The sequence below is a fragment of the Pseudomyrmex gracilis genome, unplaced genomic scaffold, assembly GCF_002006095.1.
Source record: "Pseudomyrmex gracilis isolate BER0280 unplaced genomic scaffold, ASM200609v1 scaffold_7, whole genome shotgun sequence".
NCBI classification, from domain to species: domain Eukaryota; kingdom Metazoa; phylum Arthropoda; class Insecta; order Hymenoptera; family Formicidae; genus Pseudomyrmex; species Pseudomyrmex gracilis.
In genome coordinates this window covers 772,513-785,456 of record NW_018020591.1, presented here as the reverse complement: position 1 = coordinate 785,456, position 12,944 = coordinate 772,513, and the positions used below count along the sequence as shown (strand labels likewise).

The window sequence follows — 12,944 nt, the reverse complement described above, 5'->3', positions numbered from 1 at the left end:
GTGGGAATATGACGATAAAAATTATAGCTTGTTATATAAAAAGAACCTCACGCACATATATATATATATATATATATATATATATATATATCTAAATAAAAAAATAGGGAGAAAACAATAACGAGCTACATTTGATGTTTGAGTGAAATTCGTTTTTAATCCAAGGAAAAAGTTTTAAAAAAATCACATATATACTATTAATAAATATACACGACCGTGATGTATTTCAAACGTTTCAATCTTATTGTTTTGGATCTTTATCAATAACTGACGATTGAGAAATTAAAACTGTCAAAATTATGATATATATGTATATATATATAAATGTGAGTATATTTATATACTCACATTTCCGCACATCTTACGAACGGCTCTTAATGACCTTACATTCATATATTTATTAGTTTAAAAATAAAGTACTTTTTTAAAATATATTCTTACTTTTATCTTGATATATTATTATATTTACATATATTTTTTATATATATTCTATATATCTCTTCTAGTATATCTATTCTGAATAATTTATATTTTTTAAATATAATCTAATATATTTTACTACCATTTATTTTTTGTATGTGTTCACATAATTCTGTCATCTACCTAAACTTATGTAAGGTCCATTCTTAATAATATGATGATAAAGATTGGCCCATTGACCAATCATATAAAAAGAGTCGCACGCACATACGTTCTCTCTTATTGTCTTAGTATATCTTTTACATGCTTTGTCGTCACTTCTCGTCACTTCTCAGTTAGCTGACAAAGTAGGAGGCCGCAACCTAATCTAAGCTTAACGAAAGAGAGCACGAGAGAGACTGTAAGAACTTCTTCTTCTACAGAAAAGCTACAGCAAAACTCCACCATCAAGTTATATATTAGATAAATTGCGCCAATATTAATTACCGCATCACTCTGTAGTTTTTGGGATATTTCGCATTCTATATTTTGTAAGTACATATGTGTGTATATTTTATATAAATTTTTCAAATCGTTTGTCTATTCTCTACTCTCAGTTATCGGCCGCATTTTTAACAGCACGCGCTGTTTGTAATATTTTTTCAACTGTTTTTCAAATATTTCAATAAAACCGAAAGTTTCAAATATTTTACAATTATGAATTTTTTAAAATTGATGTGACGTTTATTCATTGCGATCGCACTCGCGTGATTTTCTGTTGAACGTAGATTGTTTTCAATAATTTTTTGAAGGAGAAGAAACCGTTGCGTAAAATTCTGCTGAACGCAATTGTATTAATAGATACTGTACGTTACGATACTGTAGCTCTCGCACCACATTAAAAATGCGCTTCTCTTGCCCCAATCTACCAATCTAGCTGGTTGTGTAAGTGACCTACAATTTATTAGCGCAATTATTGTCGCGGGCAGTTTTCATTCAATCTGATAAACTAATCGCTTGATAAAGGATTAAGAGTTGAATAAATGTATACTACGTATACACATTACGTATACATACTACGTATACATTTATTCACATTCAGATGGATAACATTTTTATAATAATCTTTGTATTATTTGTGTAATTACAAAATCAAACTGGCGCGATATAAAATCGATAGTCGATTTCAAAGTTACTGACAAACATTTTGAAATCGGTAAAAGCTCAAGTGTATTTTTGTATAACAGGGCTCTCCAGATAAACAGAACGGTGTTGGAACTTTGTCTGTAAAAATTAAAAAATATCAGTAAAAAATATAAATATGACTACAATAATAATGATTCTGTTTATCATAACAGTTTTGCTACTTGGTGTAAAATTGCGACATACGCACACACAAAAACGACGAAATTATCCACCAGGTAATGATTTTTAATTTAAAAAATATATTCTTACTTTTCTAAGTCAAGCTAAGATTGCGCAATATGCAATTCACATATGTGCGATTCATCAGTCACAGACTTTTAATGTAAAGTCATCAAGATTTATTCGTCGCAAATTTTTCACATTGTTCGCGATTCGCAGATTGTTATTCGTGATTTGTAAAAACAATGTGCAAATCAATACATAAAGAATAAATGTAAATATTACATCATCATATTAGTGCAATAGAAAAAAAATTATATTTACGAACAAATAAAATTTTACGAAACCTCGCGGTGTATATAATAATAATTTTATTTAACACAATGATAAATATTCAATTTTACGTATTATTACTCAATTATTTTATTTTTTGTTTATCAATTAAATATTATTTAATTCTTTATTAATCACTCATACAAACACCTATAGCCTGTGACGAAAAATGCTAAATTTTTAGGTCCTTTTTCTTGGCCACTGATCGGAAATCTGTTTTATGTGCGCAAACTGACCAAAGAACTCGGTGCGCAATATCTTGCTTTTGATTATCTCAGCAAGAAATACAAGAGTAATGTAATAAATTTGCAATTGGGTGCTAATGTAGTGGTTATCAATGATTCCAAGCTTATGCACAATTTGATGCAAAAAGACGAGTTTAATGCTCGTCCGTGGAACACAATGTCCAAGCTGCGAAACATGGGAATGAAGAAGGGTAACGAATTTGAATTGTATTTTTAATTTCGTATTCCGATGTGTATTTAAATTCGGATAGCAAAATAACGTCGTTTTGACGTCGCCTTGCTACAGTTTTGATCAAAAATCAACTGTACGCTACGATTACATGTTCTCATGCTTCCACTAGAAGTTTTTTTTTTATTACATTGTTTTCTTATAATTTAATTGCTAATTTTGCTAATTCCTTGTCTTCAAAGGTCTCACGATGAACGTCGGTTCCGAGCACAAAGAATTGCGCGCGTGGTCTTTACGTACAATGCGACACATCGGATACGGCCAACGGACGATGAATGATTTTCTTCTGAACCAACTTCAAATCATCTTAGACAAATTGAAAGAGGGAAATGTACGATGTATGAAACCTGTAATCGCACCTGCCACAATCAACACGCTCTGGTTGTTGATCGCGGGAAAACAGATTTTTGACAGCGACAAAAGGTTGCAGTCATTTTTGCATCTAATGGAATGTCGCGCGAAAGTGTTCGACATGTCCGGTGGAATTATGTCGTCATTCCCCTGGTTATGTTACATCGCACCCAATATGACAGGATACAACATTTTATTGGAATTGAATGAAAAGCTCAGGGATCTTTTAATGGTTTGTAATATCTTTTTATTTAAAGACAATTCTTTGATGAAGCTTTTGGAAAAAAAATTTAAAGTGTACAAAAGATCATTCACGTTCACTTGTAAGTTCCGTTTGTCTTGTTTTTACATCTAATTTATTATTATTTTTTTAATTTCGGCGCTTGTCTTCTACTCGTCACAACACTTACACTGTCTTGCTATTATTCATTGTTTAGGACTTTATTAATAAACACAAAGAGCGATATCAGTACGGAAGCGAGACGGACTTTATCGATTGGTTTCTTCGCGAGATGTCGGAGCACGGGGGGGACAAGAATGACTCTGTGTTCGAGGGTATAAATGTTTTTGTATTCTAAAACTATCATATAAAGTTACAAATAAAGATCAATTTCGAGCAAAAAAATATTCAAACGTTATGTTTAAACAAATTTAAAGATTTAGTACGTACGTCCAAGCAAAACGTTACGATTTCTTACAAGAGTTGTCTTTGCAAAAAAAGTATCACATTAATTATTATTATAATTTGAATTTTATTGTCAATACCTTACGTTGTTATGTGTGTCACACAATGTACGCGGCGTTGCTTTGAATTGATAACAAATTGCACTGAGAAGTGACTATGTTGTTTTACGCACTTTTTGGTACTTCTCGAAGATGTTCTATTTACATAAAAGATACTCGAAGCTTCTTTTTATCTCTCGGATATTACGCGCGGTCGAGGAAATTAACGCTTCCACTTGCAAATCGGAGTGTGCTAATGAAAGCACCGTCGAGAGAAAGTATTTTCTTCGCGAATGTTCTCTCGAAACTACAGATGTAAAATATAATATATTGTATATATTCTGTATATATTCTCTTTTTCAGATAACAATCTGCTTCTCATCTTGGTGGACTTTTTTATCGCCGGAATTGGCACGACGACGCCGGCTTTAGAGTTCCTTTTTTTAGAAATGGCCAATCACCAGGATGCACAGCTCAAACTGCACGAGGAAATCGATCGAGTGATCGGTCCCGACAGATTTCCCGATACGACCGACAGGAGTAAAATGAATTATACCGAGGCTGTGATAACCGAGTGCATTAGAAAATGGATGATTATCCCGGTGATTAGTCGAGAAACAATGGTGGACACAACAATCGAAAATTACAAAGTACCGCGAGGTACCACAGTATTGTTTAACATAGCTTCAAACAATCGCAACGCGTTGCTATTTCCCGATCCTATGTCGTTTAAACCCGAAAGATTTCTAAGGGATGGCATTTTTCAAATAGATGATAACCTATTGCCATTCGGAAAAGGCAAGTAACTCATTACATTTGTAGTACAATAATTTACGTTGTTGCAAAGCTAAAAACGGTGCGAAATCGAAATAAAAAACTTCGTTCTCTGTATCTTGGAGTTTTGTTCCTTAAAAATGTATTTTGTATGTTTTTTCAGGGAAACGACGATGTCCTGGAGAAATTCTCGCTAGATCGGCGCTATTTTTCTTTTTTATTGGCGTGATGCAAAAGTATCGAGTCCTTCCGCCAAACAATCAAGACTTTATCAAAATAGAAGTAAACGCAGGATTGACGATAAATCCGAAGCCTTATAAAATTCTAATCGTTCCACGATAACTTTGTTTAGATTGAACGAATGAATAATAATGCTATGAATCTAAGTCTTCAAAACATTCTTAACATATGTCGAATTTTTAGATGAAAAAGTCTTTGATGCCGACATTATAAGTGTTAAAAAAAATAATTGATGGTAATTTAAAGATTATACGTTGTAAAAAAATTCATAATATAATTTGTTTTAATTCTTGTTATTTCATTTCTTCTATGTTAGTTCATTATTTCTTATGTAGCATTTCTTTTAAATCTTAAACTACTTTCTCTTAATATATTATAGTGTGTATTATATATGTAAAACACAGAGAGAAAGAACTTGATAAGTCACTTGTTCGTAATTTTAGAAAAAAGCGATTTTTAAGTTTGAAACGTACGTGTATTTCTTTGTATATACGTTTGTATATACGTTTCATAAAAATGTTGATATCTCGGTATCTATCAAGAATGTTTTCTTCTTATTTTAGATAATAAAAATATTCTATTTTAACTATCACATAACATTAAAAACATAAAATTTTGGAAAAACTTTACTTATCAGTTAATACAAGAGTTCTCTTCTCCTATCGTCTTCATATATTATACATATTATACATATTATACATATGTATATATATAATCTTTTTTTATACATATGTATATAATTTATACATATGTATATATATAATCTATTTTTTTGGTTTTTACTTAAAAAAAACGAATACTTATTAACATACAATCTTATAAAAGGATTTCTCGTAAGTTTGAGATAAAACGGTTTTGGCGACCAAAGTGAAGCCGTCGTAACAGTTCGCGTCCGATTTGTCATGAAAAAGTGAGATTTCCATGTCAAAGTAGTGCACAGCACGTAAACAAGAAGAACAACGACAAGCGTGCCAGCCGGCCTCCCAGACAGCGCTTTTACCTGAAACGCACGTAATAACAGCTCGTATTGTTCTTACAGTCACAATGGCGCGAGTTGATTATGACGCGCGAGACGTAAGATTCGCGCGGTGTAGAGAAACAAACCCATAAAATGTACAATATGTATTTTGCAACGCCTATTGTTTTACTAAGGCCGAAAAATAAGGCGTGACTGTTCCGGCGAAATTTGCCTTCTTCGTCGAGAAATCGTTCCGGACGGAATTTGTCTGGTTCTTCCCAGTACTGCGTGTCATTGTGAACACTGTGAAAGTCGAAGAGAACAATTGTGTCCTGCGAAAATACGAGATTTCGTCGTGAAATGGGATATATACATATATAGAATCGGTAAATTGTTTGTGTTTGCAAGAAGTTTCGAAATTCTTACCTCGGGTATTCGATATCCGTTCAGGAAGACGTCTTTTTCGGCTCTGTGAGGAACGCCGAGCGGCGCCAAGATCAAATATCTCTGCACCTGAGTTGTTTATTCATGTATCGAGTCAACGCGTTTCAAATCGCCATTTATGTTATACGTTTCCATTATAATGTCTTAATACGTCTATTAATATGTATATTAATATGTCTATCAACTCTAATCCTGTAAACGTATTTTTAGGTACGTTTTCTTAGGTACGTATTTCGCAAACTCCAAATAGTTATGTTTGATGCAATGTTTTTATTGGTCAAAACGTTGCAAAAACTGTGTAAAAATGTACAAGACTTTATTCAACATTTTATATTAAAGAAATAACATTAATTTTGACATAATTTTTTGTGATTTTGAAATGTTTTTAATAAATAGTTAATAAGATTGTCTCATTTTCAAGAATTGCTCGGGATTTACAGGATTAGTGTTACTATGTCTCACCTCAGCTAAGAAGGCTCGCGTTACTGGCAAGAACGGTAGATCTTCGTTGGGAGCTCTGTGTTTGCGGACAACGTTGTCTCATTTTTCTTGAATTGCTTTCAACCACTCAAGATTCAGCGACAGAAAGAGAAACGTCGTGGCCAAGGTGTTGTCGGTGATTGTTTTCGAATTAGCCATAAAGAGATCGAGGCACGATATCAATAAATTTTCACTTGTGATATAAAATTCACATGAGTCTCGCAAACAGTAAACAAGGTTTTGATTTTCTTTACGAAAATTATATTCACGATCACAAATCGCGTATTCTCAGTTCTGTCGTTCTTCGAAAAATCTCCAATATAAATTTATCAATCAGATCGTGCGGCTTATCTTGGATCGAGGTGCTCTCGTGCATCTCAATTTTCTCGTCGAGAAAACAATGTGACATTGTTACATTTTGCCGCGTCGAAACATCATCTGTTCCACATAAATAGTGTGTCGTTTGATGTGGTACTCAATGCTATAGTGAAAAAAATGTGTTTGCACACTACGTTGATGTTTGGTTGATCGTAACGCACATGTATTCCATGAGTTTTAACGTCGAAGATTTGTGGAAGCCTTCAAGACAAGGTGATAAGAAAAGCGCCATGCAACTTGTCTATCTGGCGGAATCTGAATCCGCATCGATACAAACTTTTCGGACGAAACTGTTGCCTTTGCAAGCTTTAGAATTTCGGACTAGCGCAATAGCCAATCTAGATCCGAGGTATTGCGAATTTTCACTGCGTTTGCCTGACAAGCAATTTTTGTTCGTCAATAATATTTTATTTCTTTTTTAATGTATTTACAACTTTGTCGCTTACATAAACTTATTTAAGTACCATCCTTACTAATATGACAATGAAGATTATAGTTTATTACTGACCAATTATATAAAACGAACCGCACTTATGTTTGCTCTTATTGTGTAAGTATATTTTTTGCTCTGTCGTCAATTCTCGTCACTTCTCAGTTAGTTGACAAAGTAGGAATCTAATTTAAGCCGCAATCTAATTTAAGATTATTGAAAAACACGAGAGAAACTGTAAGAACTTTTTCTTTCTCTTCTACAGAAAAGGTACAACAAACCTTTGTCACCGAGTTATTTGAGATAAAATTGCGCCAATATTAGTTACTGCATCACTCTGTAGTTTTTTGGATATTCCGCATTCTATATTTTGTAAGTACATATGTGTGTATATTTTATATAAAGTTTTTAAATCGTTTGTTTTTTTTCTACTCTCAGTTATGGGCCGCATTTTTGAATGCAATGGTTACGCGTTGGTTGTGAAAGTTTTTCAACTGTTCCTAAAATATTTCGATGAAATTGAAAATTTCAAACGTACAATTATGAATTATTTTTTAATTGGTGTGACGGTTATTCTCATTGTGATCACACTCGTGATTTTCTGTTAAACATAGATTGTTTTCAACACTTTTTTGAAGAAAAAGGAACCGTTGCGAAAAATTTTGCTGATCACAGGTGTAATACTCTATAAAGGTTTTTTATTACTTTCTATCTGCAATCCAGGGTCGTTTTTGTCGCACTGTATCTTTCTCTATGTTGAAGGTATAGAAAAATTCTAAACAACTTTATGTAATATCTTTACATCGTTTCTATTTCACAAATCTATCAAATTTTTTTGTAAAAAATGAATGTATTTAAATAATTTTGCAATGTAAACGAAGTAACTCTAGTGTAGTAACTCAAAGTGCAATTTTGTTTAAAAAATCGTGATTTTCTAAGAAATGGACCGTATTGAAAAATAAAGTGTTTTCATTGACTATAAAGATTGCAGGTTTTATAAAAAAATTATGCTATTGCATTTTATTCAATATTTTGATTTTTTAAGTTTTTGTATTTTGGTTTCTTTGAATTTCATTCTGTCACTGTGGCTGTTGAAGTTGTACTGGAGATCTAAAAGGTGGCCGTTGCATATTGTTCGTGTACAATTTTTTGTAGTGTGGGGTCAAACTCCTTTTTTTTTCTTCGTCTGTAAATTATAAGTGCAAATAAATTTTCCGAAACCACGAATGACCCTGATTTGCAGTTTAAGGGGTAATAGACGTATGTTGTAGCTCTCGCAGCACATTAAAAATGCACACAATGTATCACTAGTATGTAGTCTTGTTACACAATCTACCAATCTAGCTGGTTATGTAAGTAATCTATACAATTTATGAGCGCAATTATATTGTCGCGTGCATTTCTTATTCTTTAATTTGATGAACTAATTGTCGAGTTTGATTAAGGATTAAGACTTCACTAATGAGTAATACACACACATTTAGACGGATGTATTAATCTATGATAAATTGTAAAATATTAAATTTTAAATTATTTGTGCAATTATACGACATCGAACTGGCGCAATATAAAATCAAGAATCATTTTAAATTTAATGACAAAAACTGTGAATCTGTAATTGTTGGCTCAAGTAAAAGCTGAAGTGTATATTTGTATGGCATTTTTCAGACAAACAGAACGAATCGGCGATAAAACTCTTGTCTTTCAAATTAAGAAATTATCAGTAAAATATAATGACTACACTACTAATTCTGCTTATCTTGACTGTTTTATTTTTTGGTCTAAAGTTGCTACAGACACGACGAAATTATCCACCAGGTAATTAAAATTTTTATCTTAGACAATAAAGATTTGGTTTTCTAAGTTAAGCTAAGATTGCGCAAATTGCAACCCAATTATTTGACTTACAGACTTTTGTTGTAAATTCGTCACGATTTATTAATCGCATTTGTAAGCTTTTGACATTGTTCGCGACTCGCAGATTGTTACTCGTGATTTGTACACTTGTTTGAAATGTTTCTAAATAGATACATAAAAAATAAATGCAAATATTATACTGTTAAATTATTGTAATATAAAAAAATCACTTGCAAACAAATAAAATTTTATAACTTTGCGTTTTCTATCACGACGATGTAAATAGAAGATTTGATAAAATACTAAATATTCAATTTTACAAAAAATTGAAGACACGATAGTTTGTGACAAAAAATGTTGAACTTTTAGGTCCTTTTTCTTGGCCACTGATTGGAAATGTGTTGTATGTGCGCAAACTGACCAAAGAACTCGGTGCGCAATATCTTGCTTTTGAATATCTCAGCAAGAAATACAAGAGTAATGTAATAAGTTTGCAATTGGGTGATAATGTAGTAGTTATCAATGATTCCAAGCTTATGCACATTTTGATGCAAAAAAACGAGTTTAACGCACGTCCGTGGAACACAATGTCCAAGCTGCGAAACATGGGAATGAAGAAGGGTAACAAATTTGAATTGTATTTTTAATTTTGTATTTCGATGTGTATTTCAATCAGGATAGCAAAACACCGTCGTTTTGACGTCGCCTTGCTACAGTTTTGATCAAAAATCACCTGTACTCTCCGACTAAATGTCCTCATGCTTTCACTAGAAGTTTTTTTTTTTATATTACATTGTTTTCTTATAATTTAAATGCTAATTTTGCTAATTCCTTGTCTTCAAAGGTCTCACGATGAACGTCGGTTCCGAGCACAAAGAATTGCGCGCGTGGTCTTTACGTACAATGCGACACATCGGATACGGCCAACGGACGATGAATGATTTTCTTCTGAACCAACTTCAAATCATCTTAAACAAATTGAAAGAGGGAAATGTACGATGTATGAAACCCGTAATTGCAGCTGCCACAATCAACACGCTCTGGTTGTTGATCGCGGGAAAACAGATTTTTGACAGCGACAAGAGATTGCAGTCATTTTTGCATTTAATAGAATGTCGCGCGAAAACGTTAGACATGTCCGGTGGAATTATGTCGTCATTCCCCTGGTTATGTTACATCGCACCCAATATGACAGGATACAACATTGTATTGGAATTGAATGAAAAGCTCAGGGATCTTTTAATGGTTCGTAATATCTTTTTATTTAAAGACAATTTTTTGATGAAGCTTTTGGAAAGAAAATTTAAAGTGTACAAAAGATTATTCAGGTTCGCTTGTGAGTTCAGTTTATCTTGTTTTTACATGTACTTTATTATTATTTTTTTAATTTCGGCGCTTATTTTCTACTCGTCACAACATTTACACTGTCTTGCTATTATTCGTTGTTTAGGACTTTATTAATAAACACAAAGAGCGATATCAATACGGAAGCGAGACGGACTTTATCGATTGGTTTCTTCGCGAGATGTCGGAGCACGACAAGAATGACTCTGTGTTCGAGGGTATAAATGTTTTTGTATTCTAAAATTACCATATATAAAGTTACAAATAAAGATCAATTTCGAGCAAAACAATATTCAAACGGTATGCTTAAACAAATTTAAAACTTTAGTACGTCCAAGTAAAACGTTACGATTTCTAACAAGAGGTGTCTTTGCAAAAAAAATATTACATTAATTATTATTATAATTGTTTGAATTTTATTGTCACTACGTTACGTTGTTATATGTGTCACACAATGTACGCGGCGTTGCTTTGAATTGATAACAAATTGCACTAAGAAGTGACTATGTTGTTTTACGCACTTTTTGGTACTTCTCGAAGATGTTCTATTTACATAAAAGATACTCGAAGCTTTTTTTTATCTCTCGGATATTACGCGCGGTCGAGGAAATTAACGCTTCCACCTGCAAATCGGAATGTGTTAATGAAAGCACCGTCGAGAGAAAGTATTTTCTTCGCGAATGTTCTCTCGCAACTACAGATGAACAATATAATATATTGTATATATTCTGTGTGTATATATTTTCTTTTTCAGATAACAATCTGCTTCTCATCTTGGTGGACTTTTTTATCGCCGGAATTGGCACGACACCGCCGGCTTTAGAGTTCTTATTTTTAGAAATGGCTAATCACCAGGATGCACAGCTCAAACTGCACGAGGAAATCGATCGAATGATCGGTCCCGACAGATTTCCCGATATGACCGACAGAAGTAAAATGAATTATACCGAAGCTGTAATAATCGAGTGCATTAGAAAATGGAAAATTTTTCCGATGATAAATCGAGAAACGGTCAAGGACACAATAATCGAGGGCTACAAAGTACCGCGGGGTACAGCGGTATACTTCAACACAGCTTCTTTCAACCACGACGCGACGCTATTTCCCGATCCGATGTCGTTCAAGCCCGAAAGGTTTTTGAAGGACGGTATTTTTCAAGTAAATGAAAACTTAATGTTATTTGGAAAAGGCAAGTAAATCACTACATTCGTAGTACAATAATTTACGTTGTTCAAAATTAAACTTTGCGACATCGAAATAAAACTCCGTACTTTGTATCTTCGAGGTTTGTTTCTTAAAAATGTATTTCTTATGTTGTTTATTCAGGAAAACGACGATGTCCTGGAGAAATACTCGCCAGATCGGCGCTGTTTTTTTTCTTTGTTGGCGTGATGCAAAAGTATCGGGTTCTTCCGCCGAACAATGAAGATTCTATTAAAATAGAAGTGAACGTAGGATTGACGATCAATCCGAAGCCGTATGAACTGCTAATCGTTCCACGATGACTTCGTTTATAGTAACCGAGTAAATGTATACTATACAAGTTAATGTTCTAAACATTCTTAACATAGCAAATTTTTGAGTGATAAGTGTTTTGTAGACATTTAAGGTAAAAAATAAAAATAATTAAGGCAAACAATCCAATGTTTTGGAGCCGAATATATCGCATCTATTGTTGTTTCTTTTTTGCGTTGCCGATTGGTTGATTGGTTGAACGAGTCGAATCGAATTGATAAGATCGAGAGAGTAAATAATGAAAAGCGATTTTGGGGCAGGTCGTCGTATATGTAGAGAAAATTAAAAACGGAACGAAAGTTGCGTGACAGGAAAGAGTAGACAAACAACACGTGAAAATAACGTGACTTTAATTTATATTATATATAACATTTAATAATACATATTATACATATAATTTATTATACATTTATAATATTATACTTTATATTGTATTATATGTAGTATATACATACTACAGAAATGTAACTGACCTCCGCCGCGCGACCTTGGCGGGGTCACTGACTTCGTATATATTTCATGAGCGTGGAATACATGTGTGTCTTTTTTGATGTCGAAGAGTTGAGNAAGTCTTCAAGACAAGGTGATAAGAAAAGCGCTATGCAACTCGTCTATCTGATGAAATCTTAATTTGCATTGATACAAACTTTCCGGAAAAAACTGTTGTCCTTGCAAGAGCTTTAGGATTTCGGACTAGAACAATAGCCAATTTAAATCCGAGGTATTACGAAGTTGTACCGCGTTTATCTGATAAGCAATTTGTTCGTCAATATTATTTTATTTCTTTTTTAATGTATTTACAACTTTGTCGCTTACATAAACTTATGTAAGTTTCTATCTTATTAATATGACAGTAAAGATTATAGTTTATTACAAACC

The 12,944-nt window shown here is 33.0% G+C and overlaps 2 protein-coding genes across 3 annotated transcripts; both read left to right on the top strand.

Moving 5' to 3' along the window:
* The first annotated feature begins 591 nt into the window (after positions 1 to 591).
* LOC109859712 (probable cytochrome P450 305a1) lies at positions 592 to 4,879 on the top strand. Of its 2 annotated transcripts, XM_020438243.1 has the most exons (8): positions 592 to 950; positions 1,212 to 1,344; positions 1,647 to 1,820; positions 2,282 to 2,533; positions 2,754 to 3,154; positions 3,360 to 3,477; positions 4,009 to 4,443; positions 4,583 to 4,879. In XM_020438243.1, exons 3-8 carry the CDS (start codon positions 1,721 to 1,723, stop codon positions 4,759 to 4,761), a joined length of 1,485 nt encoding a protein of 494 aa, XP_020293832.1. In that variant the 5' UTR covers positions 592 to 950; positions 1,212 to 1,344; positions 1,647 to 1,720; the 3' UTR covers positions 4,762 to 4,879. The 2 variants fall into 2 exon arrangements, with proteins under 2 accessions (XP_020293832.1, XP_020293825.1); XM_020438236.1 differs by lacking the exon at positions 1,212 to 1,344.
* Positions 4,880 to 7,477: 2,598 nt separating this feature from the next.
* Positions 7,478 to 12,177, top strand: LOC109859980 (probable cytochrome P450 305a1). The gene is made up of 8 exons (XM_020438760.1): positions 7,478 to 7,526; positions 7,615 to 7,721; positions 9,018 to 9,167; positions 9,576 to 9,827; positions 10,051 to 10,451; positions 10,657 to 10,768; positions 11,305 to 11,739; positions 11,877 to 12,177. The coding sequence occupies exons 3-8, from the start codon at positions 9,083 to 9,085 to the stop codon at positions 12,053 to 12,055; spliced, it is 1,464 nt and encodes a 487-aa protein (XP_020294349.1). The 5' UTR covers positions 7,478 to 7,526; positions 7,615 to 7,721; positions 9,018 to 9,082; the 3' UTR covers positions 12,056 to 12,177.
* Positions 12,178 to 12,944: the final 767 nt, after the last annotated feature.

Excerpts from the sequence above, each read along its gene's own strand:
- LOC109859980 (XM_020438760.1), top strand. The coding sequence starts at position 9,083 with ATGACTACACTACTAATTCTGCTTATCTTGACTGTTTTATTTTTTGGT. Across the intron at positions 9,828-10,050 it reads AAACATGGGAATGAAGAAGG|GTCTCACGATGAACGTCGGT; the intron begins GTAACAAATTTG and ends TTGTCTTCAAAG. Across the intron at positions 10,769-11,304 it reads GAATGACTCTGTGTTCGAGG|ATAACAATCTGCTTCTCATC; the intron begins GTATAAATGTTT and ends TTTCTTTTTCAG.
- LOC109859712 (XM_020438236.1), top strand. The coding sequence starts at position 1,721 with ATGACTACAATAATAATGATTCTGTTTATCATAACAGTTTTGCTACTT. Across the intron at positions 1,821-2,281 it reads ACGACGAAATTATCCACCAG|GTCCTTTTTCTTGGCCACTG; the intron begins GTAATGATTTTT and ends CTAAATTTTTAG. Across the intron at positions 2,534-2,753 it reads AAACATGGGAATGAAGAAGG|GTCTCACGATGAACGTCGGT; the intron begins GTAACGAATTTG and ends TTGTCTTCAAAG.